At 40.0% G+C, this 12,738-nt stretch overlaps 1 protein-coding gene across 3 annotated transcripts in view; it reads right to left on the minus strand.

The window, feature by feature from the left end:
* The window catches only part of CERS6 (ceramide synthase 6), a 133,575-nt gene that overhangs the window by 36,548 nt on the left and 84,289 nt on the right, over positions 1–12,738 (minus strand). For 2 of the 3 annotated variants that reach the window (XM_075756744.1, XM_075756745.1), the window contains exon 5: positions 738–788. The exons of the other annotated variant lie outside the window; for it this stretch is intronic. In XM_075756744.1, the coding sequence (XP_075612859.1) occupies positions 738–788 (51 nt within the window). The remainder of the gene's footprint in view (positions 1–737; positions 789–12,738) is intronic. 3 annotated transcript variants of the gene reach the window in all.

Below are 12,738 nucleotides of genomic sequence, written 5' to 3' on the forward strand. Positions count from 1 at the left end.
AAATTTTTTTTGAGGACTGAAAGAGGGAATGAGTGCAGCAGGACACAGCCTGAAAGGGTGTTTTTACTCTAATGGTGGCATTCTTCTCTGTCATAAAGGAGATAAATGACTTAAGTCTTTCCTTTGAAGTTAAGTTATATACTTCGACCTAGAACAGAGAGAAAGGCTGATGATTTTTGAATCCATGAAAATACGGACGTTGCTGAAAATAAAGACTTGAAACCATTCTCAATTCTCTCATTAATTTTACCTTCTTTAGTCGTAAGCTTCCATGAGGACAGGACTGGATAGCCCCTATTTAAGTACCTAAAGGAGAAACCTACCTTCTCTCTTTAGTCTCCTCTTTGATCACACCAACTGCCAGGGATTAAGTCTCCTCCTGTATGCAGTATAACAACTTGAAAACTATACTAGCTTTTCCCAACCCCCTGAATCAGAGGCTTTGCTAAAACTTTCAGTATCCTCAGAAATTTGTAAAAAATGACCACTTCACTGCCACTGCAGATGCCTGCTTTCACAGTTAGATTTCCCAGATCTATGCTTCATTTCAAAACAGGTGTAACAGCTATATTCATCTTTCTCATCTTGAATTCAAGCAAGATGGGGAGCATCTAGCAATGTTCTGAAATGCTGAGTAGCCCATTCACACTAACATATTGACACAAAGCTCCACCATAATAAAAACAGAGCTCTGCAGAGGTGCCATGTTTGTTTTTAGGCAGCACTGTAACTTTTACCTGATATGGATACCCATTCCAGCACTGTCTGGTATTCCAGAGCCAGGGTGTCTGAGAGAGAAAGAAAAAAACAAAACAAAACAAGGTCTGTACACACCATTTTGGGCAAGGTAAGTGTATATGCTTAATACAAATAAAGTACAAAACTACAGGAACAGCTTAAAATTCACAATTTTTGATAGAGGCTATGAAAACTGAATATAACAAGAAGATTCCTCAAAGTTTCACAGCATGAATTAGAACAACCTGCCTGTTCACAGAGATTTTCGATTGGGGCACCATGACCTTATACAATGTTTTTGTAGCAGTGCAGGCTGAACGTAATCAGCTTGTGCTCAGATGTCACATTACCTTCTCAATAGCATGGGATATCTTGGCCCTAGGCTGCTCAAATATTTTAAAGATCATCCCTTGCATGTGCTGCTACATATAAGCATCCTTCCATACAGGATCCATCCTCTATCCCACGCACATCAGCTCAAGATAGCAAATCATACCTTTGGCTTTCCTGGCTGAAGACATGACCGTCCGGAGATGATAGATCTTACTATCACACAGAAAATACTCTGGTATCTTAGGGCAATATGAAAGGTGTCAGAGCAAATTTACTGTAGCATGCATCTACAGACTCTTGCATTGCACAAAGCTGGGCAGACTAAAAGACTTGGGGACATGCAGCTCTGTTACGCTTCCTGTTTCTTTGCTGCTTGCACAAGATTATCTGATTATTTCTCTTTCAATGCCACAAGAGAGACTTCCAAATCTTTCCTTGTAAGTAGGTTGTTTCTTTCTGAGTTCTTTAGTTTTCACCTCCTTTTCTGTGCAACTGTCACGGTTTAGTCCCAGCCAGTAACTAAGCACCACTCAGCCACTTGCTCACCCCTCCTCCCCCAAGGGGATGGGGAGGAGAATGGGGAAAAAACCCTCATGGGTTAAGATAAAGACAGTTTAATATGATAATAAAGGATAATAATAATATTAACAACAGCAGCAATAACAACAATAATAGTAATAATAACAATAATACAAGCAATGCACAAATGTAATTGCTCACCATATGTGAAAGGCAAAAAAATTCAACCCAATGCCCAGTCTGTTTCCAAGCAGCAATCCCACCTCCTGACTAGCTTCCCCAGTTATAGACAGAGCATGATGTTACATGGTATGGAATATGCCTTTGACCAGTCTGGGTCAGCTGGCCTGGCTGTGCTCTCCCAGCTTCTTGTGCACCTGGCAGTGTGTGAGTCCTTGACTTAGTGTGGACACTACAACTACCTGGCAACAACTAAAAGCATCAAGGTGTTATCAACATTATTCTCATACTAAATCCAAAACACAGCACTATACCAGCTACTAGGAGGAAAACTAACTCTACCTCTGCTGAAACCAAGACAACAACTAAATGGACTTGAGATAGAAAATACCATATGGGCAAATTCTTCTACCCAACATACTCCACCATTAAGTATTTCCACATTGGGTAATAAGAACATGACCAAATCAACAGCTACTGAGCAGCCACACACTTCCCTTTTTGTGCATGAGCAGGAACAAATACTTTTAAGTATGCATGTGTTGCAAAGCACAGCTGCATCTCAGGTTCTGGCAGCATCTGGACTTTGAGAAGCACATGTCCACAGTACAAGTACCCACCTACTGGGTATCTCACTAGAAAAATGAAAGAAAACTATGGATTCAACATCTTTGTGCAACTCCTTTACATAACCTTAGCTGCTCAACATCCAAGTATAAAGGGGGCAGAATATTATTAGTAGGTCTCCTGGATTAAGGCACGCATACCTTTACAGCGTTAAGTGCTTCCACTAGATTACATTTTTTCCAAATAAATCCTTATTGCTTGAGAGATGGCATCTTCTTGTTTTCACCATCAGGTGGAGCAGTTCAGTTCAAACTCATCCAAAATACAATGGGTGAGTGTCAAACCAAATAAAATGAACGCTAAGCAGAATGTTAAAGCCTCAGGCTGAGAATCAGGCTAGTAAAGTCTTTATAGGTAGGAAGGATTTGTACCGTATCAAAAGACAGGGTAAGTGCTAGTTAGAATTATAGCCCAATTCCCAACTGATACTTAAGTTCTAATTGTGATTTATCTTATAGAAGGTCCTTATAGCCTTTGTTGATTAACTGTGATGTAATATGATTATTAAAGGCTCTTCCCAGTTTTTTGAATGTGTCCTTCACATGGAAAATAAGATAAAATAAAACTTGCACACCCATACCCCCAGTAGTCCTGAACTGGAAAGGAATAATTCTTACAGTAACCTGAGCAGTATATCAACATTTAAAGTAACAGACATCCTAGAGTTTCTGATATGCCTCTAACAAGGATGCTGTAAGAATGATTAAAGTCCATCCAAACTTCTCCTTTTCTCTATTAGGAATAATTATTTCATTCAAGCAATTTATTTGTTCAAACATCTCCACAGTAGTTACTGTGCTAAGTGAGTTCTCATTTCACGCACCAAAAAAAGTCTTTGGAAACAGCCACAGTCCCTCTGCAAGTGTTACTAATATACAGAACCTAAAATATTTCCGTCTGACAGCTGCCTAAATTAGACCCATCCAAATATTGTAGGATAATTCATAGTTTTAGCCAGATTTGAAAAGCTGTAACTGTCTTTCATATCAGATTGAACAAGAGATAAGAGATGCTTCCTACCCAATTATTTTGCTACCTAAATTACAGGTGCTAGCAAAAAATGCACATTTTTCTCTTTCAAATATTATGACATCTTAAGGCTTCTTCAGAGAGATGCCTGCTGTAGGAGCTGCAGATATGAAGTTTTATGTACAATTAATATGCTGAATGCTAAATAAAATAGGCCTCACTGGAGGAACCCATAACTGCAAAGCCTAAAAGGATACCACAAACTGACAAACAATGTAATATATGCATCAGGCTTCAAAGATCAATACACTGCAGAACATCTGCCTCTTCTGAGCCACATAAGGCTCAGAAAGCCATGCTGCCATCTCAAACAAAATGCTTCTGAGTAGCTTTTTGGAAACCTAATGGATCCTATGTGGGCAAGAGTGGCTAAGACAGTAGGGTACCTACACCACCTCCTTAGCTCTCTTTCCTCCCCAGTCTCCCCTCCCCTTGACTTGCCTTGGCATCTCTGAGCTGACTCTAACAGCTATAGCAGCAGGGGATTTTGGCTATGCTTGCACTGGAGGGTTTTAGGGAAGAAGTAAAGAGCTTGGTTTAAGCACAGCCTTCCCCTCTGATCTCCACAATAAACGCAGTCCTAGACTGAACCTAACTTCTCCATGTAGACCATGGTTATAGTTGGAGTAAGAAGCATCTTGTTTAGTCTCTATGAACCTCACAACTGTGGGATACTCAGTGCAGGCTTCAGCAGAAAGGAGAGAATCCTAAAAAAGCCCAGACAGTCTGCAGTGTGACACCCAGACACGCTGGTGAAGGGTGGATTAATCAGAAAGGACCTAACACTGCGTCCTCAGGGCTCAGCTGAGCCCTCCGTGTGCTCACAGGATATGTCTGTGAACTTCCTCACACCATGCAAGCTCACTGCGGAGCAGAACCCAGCTCTTCCTGAAAAGTCCCATCATGGCCAGGGAGAAAAGGTCAGTGACTTAACTTTGCCACAGATCCTTTTCTGATGAACATAAAAAGTGTGCTACTGTTTTCACTGCCTGCTGAATACCCAAATATCCATTTTACTTCTTGTTCTTGGTATATAATCTCTGAGGAAGGGCAGAACCTGAGGGGACTGGAGAAGAGAGGAAATGCAAGTGTCCTGATAACAAAAAGGCATCTTTAAGCTGGAAACAGAATACTAAAAACTTCAGTACGAATTATGACAGTTGCAAAGCACCAGACCTACAATGCTGACACCCTCCCTTACAAACATAAAGGAGTTCAGATGGAAACTTAGGCTTTACCACACTTTAGTGCAGTGCCTAATCAGTGCAATATCAATGACGGAGGAGGATGATAAACAGCTGTTGAATCTGCTGTCATTTACAGTATTAAGGAACAAATCTCTATTATTTTAGTTTCCTTACAGGAATATCTGTCAAAAGCTCCATCAAATCTCTCTCCAACTCTGTGATTAAAGGAAGTAATTTTAAAGAACTCCTTCAGAAATAAAAATTCTCTTGAGACAAGGGAATGACTGAGGATTTGGGGAAGAAAAAAAAAAGAACAAATTATCTGAGTTGTCTGCATGCTTAGCCAGAAGCCTTGGGTTGTTTTGCATCTGTTGTCCCATTCACGTATCCTTAGAGAAAGCTTTTAATTGGGCCCTGGCTTTCAGAAGACCCAAAGCAATGAAAATCTGCATGTCTTGCTCGAAGTGCTGCTAGTACCTAGTCTGTGAAAGGTCAGTTTTGATAGTAAATGGAGGGGAAAAAAATGTAGTACAATAAAAAAACTTCCATTTGTGATCTGCTCCTTAAACAGCTGATTTGGCTGAAAGTTATTTTTGTGTGTATTTTACCAGGGAGACAATAGATGCACCTAATGTATTATTATAAAATAATAAGGTAAATTTTGGTTCATCACACAGTAATAAAAATAACGAAGAATACTCCTCTCTCATACATATGTACCCAGCAAAATCCACTGACTACAGGAAACACACAAAGGCCATTGGGTAGGTTCTCAAAGAGATGGACAAGAGCCGTACACGTCATGAGCAAGAACTGTCCCATACTGTCAGCAAGCCAGCCATCCGATGTGTATCAGGCATGTCATGGGTTTAACTGAATTCCACGCACATTTTATACAATCAGCTTGTGTCTGTAAATATAAATACATATACACATAGATCACATAAATTTGCAAAATAACTGCTTTTGGGCAGCTAGTTACTTCCACAGTTTGTCTTACTCCAAGTTGCTGTATCATTTTTCCTTGTACCCAGCATAACTAGAAACCCCAATATGCAAGCTGTACCCACAAACACTGGTGTTGCTTTGCCCTCAGAAGCGTGAACCTACCGATAAATAAGAGATGTGTGAAAAATGAACACAGCATTGCCGACACTCATTTTTTCTTTTTGTAGTCCATAAACTTGAAACAAGTAACATAGTGCAGAAACACTTCCAGAAGTACATCACTAAGCCTCTGACAGCAAAAGCCAGCTCTCCACAGAGCAGCTTCTGCCCTAGCAGTTTGGAGTACTAGAAAGAGCTGTTACGTACCTGAGTTACTCCTGACCACACAGGCACGTTGTAACTCCCAAAGGGGCTCTTCCTAAATTCCCAGATAAGTAAGGAAAATCTTCTGACTTTTCCAGCAGATAAAGAAATACAATCTGCCTGCTGTTTTTATCAGAATACAGCATGTAAAAATGCAAGAACATCATGATGGAATCCCACAAAAGCCTATTTATGCTCAAAACCACATTTCAAAACAAAATGAGATACCCTCAGTCCAAAGAAAGATTTTAAGTTTCTTCTGAAATAAGAAAACTTTGGACGATGTAAAACGAAACCAGCACAATAGAGAAATCCTGAGCATTCCCCATGTATATGCTCACTACTCTGCAATCTCAGAAGGCCGAGATTTTATCTAGCTTAGTTAATGTGTTTGGATACAGCTTTCCATAATTTGAATCTGACAGCTACAAGCAATATTAAGTGGAACAGAAATTAGCACTATTAATTATAGTCAAGATAATACATACTTCTGGCAAAGTTCTACCCACCTCATTTATTTTGGGCTGATATAGGCAAAGATGTTCTCAGGGCATTTGTATCTCTACTTTCATCAAGCTATAGCAGGTCTTTGCTCTTCATGGAAACAAGTGGTACAACTGAGGCCAGAAGATTTCCCCTTTACTTAGCCCTCCAAATGCTGTGTGCAATTTGCTCTTATCCTTAGGCCTAAAGTTCGCTGTCTGATACGCAGGTATGATGTATGACATAAACATACTCTTTTTCTCCACAGCAGCTGCCTTGTCCCACTGCAGGCAGACACCACCACCTGCTCGTGTGGACCTACACCTTGCCATAGTCTGAGCTTTACAGCCTACCTACCTAAGAGTGCAATTGTAACAGCAGGGGAAGAGGAGACTACCAACCACCTGTTGACTGCAAAATGCAGAAATATTTAACACTTTCCACCTCTTTTTTATTATTCAGGAACTGAAAATTACAGGCTTTTAGTGAATAGCACCTTTCATAACATCAGCAGAAGGACACTATTCATAATGAACAGTTGTTTTGGGGGGGCTGGGTTATGAAGGAGTTTTTTTGCATTTGATTTTCTATGTGCCTAAATTAAATAGTATTTCAATGTTCACTTTTTTCCCCAATTACGGCTAGGGATTATAGCAATTTTTTCTTTGTCAATATATTAATAAACATTCCTCTTACACATCACTTGGTTGAATAAGCACTCGCTTAGAGGGGAATTACTTAAATTGCTTGCTTTCTCTTTATTTCTGCAACACCTGCATCCTCTTGGCATGGCATGTGGAATGGCTGCTGACATTAGAGAGAAAGACCACACAAAGCATCCTTCTATAGTTTCCCATGCCAGGGTCTCTGTGTTCTCGTGCAAAAATGATTCCACCCATTTATGATAAAACCAAGAGACTTTTCAATAAATTAATGCCTTCAATGAAATTCCACAGTAACCCTGGGTTTCCTTCCCCATCTTCTTACTTGGCTCAATGAGTATCAGTGTAAGTATAGACTACTGCAGCCTTTCTCTCTTAAAGAGAGTATATATCCATGAAAACATTTGCTTCCGCATATAATGTACAAAGTAATACGCTTTTCCCCCTATTAGCTAATTAATTAATTTTTGTAAAACAAGTCACAGTTTTACAAGTCACAGAAAGTGACTTTTCTTTTTTCACAAGTATCAATATTTTGGAGCATTTTTCTGTCCACCAGAGAGAAAATAAAACTATTCCTCATTTTCCTTGATTTTTTAGAAGATTGATAAAGGAACAACCAGAACTCTCTGTGTCAGCTTTTCAAAGTTTCTATCACCTTCCACTAAGGTTGCTCGACCTCCGAGGACTTCTGATTTATGTCTTACAAACTTTCTCTGATCACCTAGACATGTGCTGGTTTTTTTCTTGTTATCCTCAAAAAAATACACTGGCTAAGACAGAAGCTGAACCATGTTAACATCATCCCTTGTTATTGTTGTATTTGTTTTGCTATTACTTAAGCATTCCTCATACCAAAGTCTCACTGATTTAAAAAATACATCAGACAGTTTCCACTCTCCACTGGCCACCTGTGAGAGGCATCAAAGGAACAACCTTAGCAGTGAACGATGCCAACAGCACTGGCTGGTATTGTTTATGGCAGGATGAACTGTGGAATAAACTGACTCTCCACAAGCACCAGTCTTTAGTCACCTAAATATGAAAATTTAGTATACTTCCCTCTACCCACAAAAATCACTAAGTTTTGACAAAACACCATGCTGGCAACAGAAAGAACTCAGTAAAATGATAAAATCCATGGTTACTATTTTGCACAAAGTGTGTTCTTCCTTCCAGTGACTGGTGATTTGATTTGGGATGCAGTTGCTTCTCTCACCAGTAATAGCTTTTTCATAAATTCTTCACAGAATCAGGCAGTCATTCATATTTCTTGGCACAGCTGACAATAGAAGTGAAGACAATGTGACACATCACCAATGAACCTCCTGAGGTTCTCTTCTCATATATTGTGACTAAGCAAGCTGTCACAAGTTTCTGCAGAACTGTTTGGTTTTTTTTCTCTAGGGCTTAGTGCTTTCTGTCTGCAGAAGCTAGGTGTTAGGGGGGGAAAAATGCTTTTGCAATGAAGAGCGCTTAGCCTCACCTCTCAGCAATCTACACTGCTGATTTTCAAACATAATTAAAAATGATACTTCTGCTAATCGGAAACTGTAAAATATACGGAAGGATGCATAAAAGGCCAAGGTTAACAACTATTACTGGAAGATACACTTGACATTTCAAATGCAAATATATGCGTGCACAAAAATATTTTTAGAAAAAATATAAATTCAAGTTTGGATTTATTTACATAAAATGATCTCCGGATAGGCAGAGTAAGCTCCATGCACCACATACATCCACTTTTCCCTTTAAAAATATGATGTACAGAGATCTGGTGTTTATATCTTTTGCTGATAAATGTGTAATTTCAACTTCCAAATGATGTGGAAAATGAAGATGGCAAAAGGAACAGATAATCCTAGAAAATCTGGAAGGGTCCTAGTATCAAGGCATTGCATGAACAAAAATGAAGAACACTCCAGCTGGAGAAGCTCACGGCTGCAGCATCTCCTCCCCCTGCTCTGACCTGCCAGCCCCCAGTCCCCTTACCAGGCCAGCCATCAAAATATTTGCTCTCATGTGCGTACCTTCTTCTTCTCATACCTCCTCTGCTAGCAGCTTTGTAGTAAGCAAAACTTTTAAAACCTTCTGCCTTCATGTATAATGGTAATAAAATGTTAAAGGATTCTTCCGTCATGAGCAGAGTGGGCAGCCAGTGGTGCTATGACAATTTAAAGCAGCTGAAGGTCTACGTAAATATTGTAGAAGCCAGGCTAAAGTTCCTATTCATTTGCAGGTAACAGGTTTCCCAGTGACTCTACTCTAGTAGAGTTGCTCTAGTAGCTAGTTATAGTTGCTCTATCTGCACTGATGAAGAGTGCATAAAAAGTAACGGACACATTCAGCTGAGCACTCCAGATGCCTGATAACACTTCGGTGAAGCAAAGCAGCTGTAAACCCATTAGCTTTACAGCTGCCTTGTATTCTTTGATCACAGAGCCAGACCACATCAATTAGCCTAGAATTTGCATCTAGGATATTTATTGATTTATTTTATTAAAACAGACAACAGGCAACTGTAGGTCTGGAATTAGTCTGTAAAGAGAGAGTGCTTGAGGTTTCCATTTGGCAAGCCATACCATGGTAGGAGGGTGACCTGTGTAAAACTATACCTTCAAGAGACCAGTTAAAATCCCAAGAGCAAATCATTAAAAAAATAAATATGGCAGTTGTCCCTGGAAGATCACTTCAGAGCTGTGTGATTTCAGAGTACTTCTCATTTTCCTACAGGATGTAGCTTCAACGAAGCTCCAGGGTTTCCAGCACTCTGTGCTCTGATATTGCAGTTACTCAAAGGCACACAGGAAAGTGGTTAATAATTAAACTCATCACTGCACATCTACTTTCTGTAATTATAGCTCCTATCTGTGGCTGCTTTGCCAGAACAGCGCATCTGTCTGACTTCTTTGGCTAGCTGCTGACTCCCATGCCATGCACCGATGGGAAGTGTTTACCACACCCTCCATCGTACTCCTGATGCTGACTTTCGGAAATCCCCATGGAGCTGCTTTCCTTTGCGGGGTTCACCGTGTGCCGTAAGGGCTTGCCTCACTGACTGGTAACATGCTCCATTGCTCCATGAAGCCCACAAAAGGAGACAGAGTCAATTTTTAATAATAACAAAACAACAACTCCTTACTAAGAGAGCATTGAGGTACAATTTCAGACACAAAACCAGATCGTTAGGACTGTAGTATTTATGAACCTACACTTCCTACTGGAAAAAAGTTGTATAGATAAAAACCAAACAAAACCGCTCCACCTTCCACTCCAACTGCTGTGTTTTGCTGTACCTTTGTAAAAGCACATTGCGGCGAGGTCTCAAAATCATCTCTGACAGCCTGCAAATTAGAAAGCTATTGCATCTGCAGAATTTTTACTAGGAAATACAGGATTTCTCCAGTTCACAGGGCCAAGATTTATCCCCAGAGAGGCAAGAGTGTGTTTGAATCACACAGTATCATTACAGGCGGTTGGTAAGGAAGCCTTTCGCCTCACTTTCAGTGTTGCCGCTAAAACCCTGACAGAAAAGTTGACTGCTTCTAAACACAGAGACGCCACCAAGTCCCACCTGACGACCAAAGGAGTAGAACAGGTCGCTGGAACAGGCAGGTTGAAAGCTCCCCATCTCCAGGCACACCAGTGTGATCATCACTAGATAAGGACCCATTTCTAAGCACTTCAGTCACTGGGCACAGCTAAAATGAGACATAACCCTAAGACACAACAAGTAAAGACAGACTAGACTCTTGCCTTCCCACTCCAGTGACTGTTGCATTTTTCTGAGGTTAGTGCATACAGACTGCATCAGGGCAATTCACCCATGGAGCTGCAGGTGTCTTTACTACTGAACTACTTCTTGGTGTATTTAATAATGCTACAAGTACTAACTACTGCCTGGAAAAAGCCCAGTGAGAAAACCTCTCTTGTATTTTCCTCTAACAGAATGAGGGGAGGGCAGGGAGAGAGTATGCTAACTAATTTTAATATAAAAACATAGTTTGCAAGGAATTCTTCCCAGCTCAAGTTCCGAGTCAGTGGCTGTGATAACATTTACTTCACTAGAGCAAAGGAAGACAGCCAAAATAATTTCCCAAACCTTTAAAACTGTCTAAGGCTACATAAAACTTACATCCATTTCCTCTTTGTTTTTCACCTTCCCCTCTGCCTGCGGAAGCGCACAGATACAAACCTTTTGTTCTTTCCATTTGTCATCCTCCTGGTGGATCTATTCAGACATAACTTGCAGTTTTTTTCTGCAATTGATCTACTAAAACAACTAGCAATAAAAATGGCTGGTAGAGATGGGAGCAGAGGAACTATGCTTATGTTTTATAACTGCTAAATCTGTATTAAGATTTTATACGAAACCATAAACAGTAAATTCTGGGCACAGCAAAAACATAGAGCAACTGGTCAAGAGGATAGTTTGTTCTCCCTCAGTTTATTGAGCCTACAAATCTCGGGGACGGGACAGGACAGGACAAGACAACAACAAACAAAAACCTAAAATCCCTGGTGAAACTCCGTAAGTCACATGTGAGATAACAGCAGTTAAAAAACAGAACCAAACTCTGAATTAGATTTGAACTGAAAGCAGTACTTCCACATGCTACCTCCTGTCATTGTTCAATAGCCAGTAGCCAAGACCATCAACAGACAGGAGAAATAAGAAAGCTCTGAGAACTGTAATGGGGTACCACTGGAAGGGAATATAATATGAAAAAAAATACAGTCACTGATAATGTATCTAACAGCTTCTTTTCCCTACTACATTAAGGGTAAAGTGAAGCAGCTCTATGACTCAAAGCCCTTATAGTATAAAAATACATATTGTTCTAAAGGTTATACTAGCTTAAGTGAGGATACAGCTATCCTGCTGCAACTCACTGCCTCAATAGTGAGTTCAACTCAATAATAGCAACTCAAAGAACCAGTCAGATTATTATTAACCTGCTCTTATATCCAAATATGTACTCTTTGGTCAGGTTCAATTAGCTGTGGAAAATAGGACTGCTTCATTCATCTGAACAGCAAAACATGAAAAGCTCCTGGCAATAGCAGAGTGCTGTGCTAAATACTTTGCTCCAGGTATGAATGAGCCACCTTAGTTTCCAGATGAATTAAAGCTATTTTTATCATAAAATTGCCCCAAAAAACCACTTCTGGAAGTATTTCCTCTAGATCTGCTATTTTTATGTATAAGACACTGCAAAATTTGTATCTTTCAGAAAGCTGGGCTGCCAAGATGATGAATAATGTGCTGAAGTAAAAACTGGACACCAGTTCACAGGGAGACACAAGGTCTGGCAGCCCCTCTTTAACCAGTCAGAACAGTGTATGAGTAGTAAAGATGCTGTGTGTGGCTTGATGCCAGCTTAACTCTCCAAATTGCTGATTACAGACCATTTACTTATAACTCTGATGTTATTAAATGCCCCCAGCTGGATTCCAAGCAGATAAAATGAATTCAATTCTAGATATATTTTTTAAATTAGTGCAGTGCTTTTCCTCGCCATGCTTATGTCAAATTTGTCCCCATTGTCTGCATTTGAAAGTCCTGTTGCCATCAGTGTCCTGTCACTGAATTAGGAATATCACTGATATTCTCCTTTTGCTTGTTTCTTTCAAAAACCTTCTGTTTCCTTTCAACCACAAATTCA

Source organism: Balearica regulorum, chromosome 6 (genome assembly GCF_011004875.1).
Source record: "Balearica regulorum gibbericeps isolate bBalReg1 chromosome 6, bBalReg1.pri, whole genome shotgun sequence".
Taxonomy (NCBI): domain Eukaryota; kingdom Metazoa; phylum Chordata; class Aves; order Gruiformes; family Gruidae; genus Balearica; species Balearica regulorum.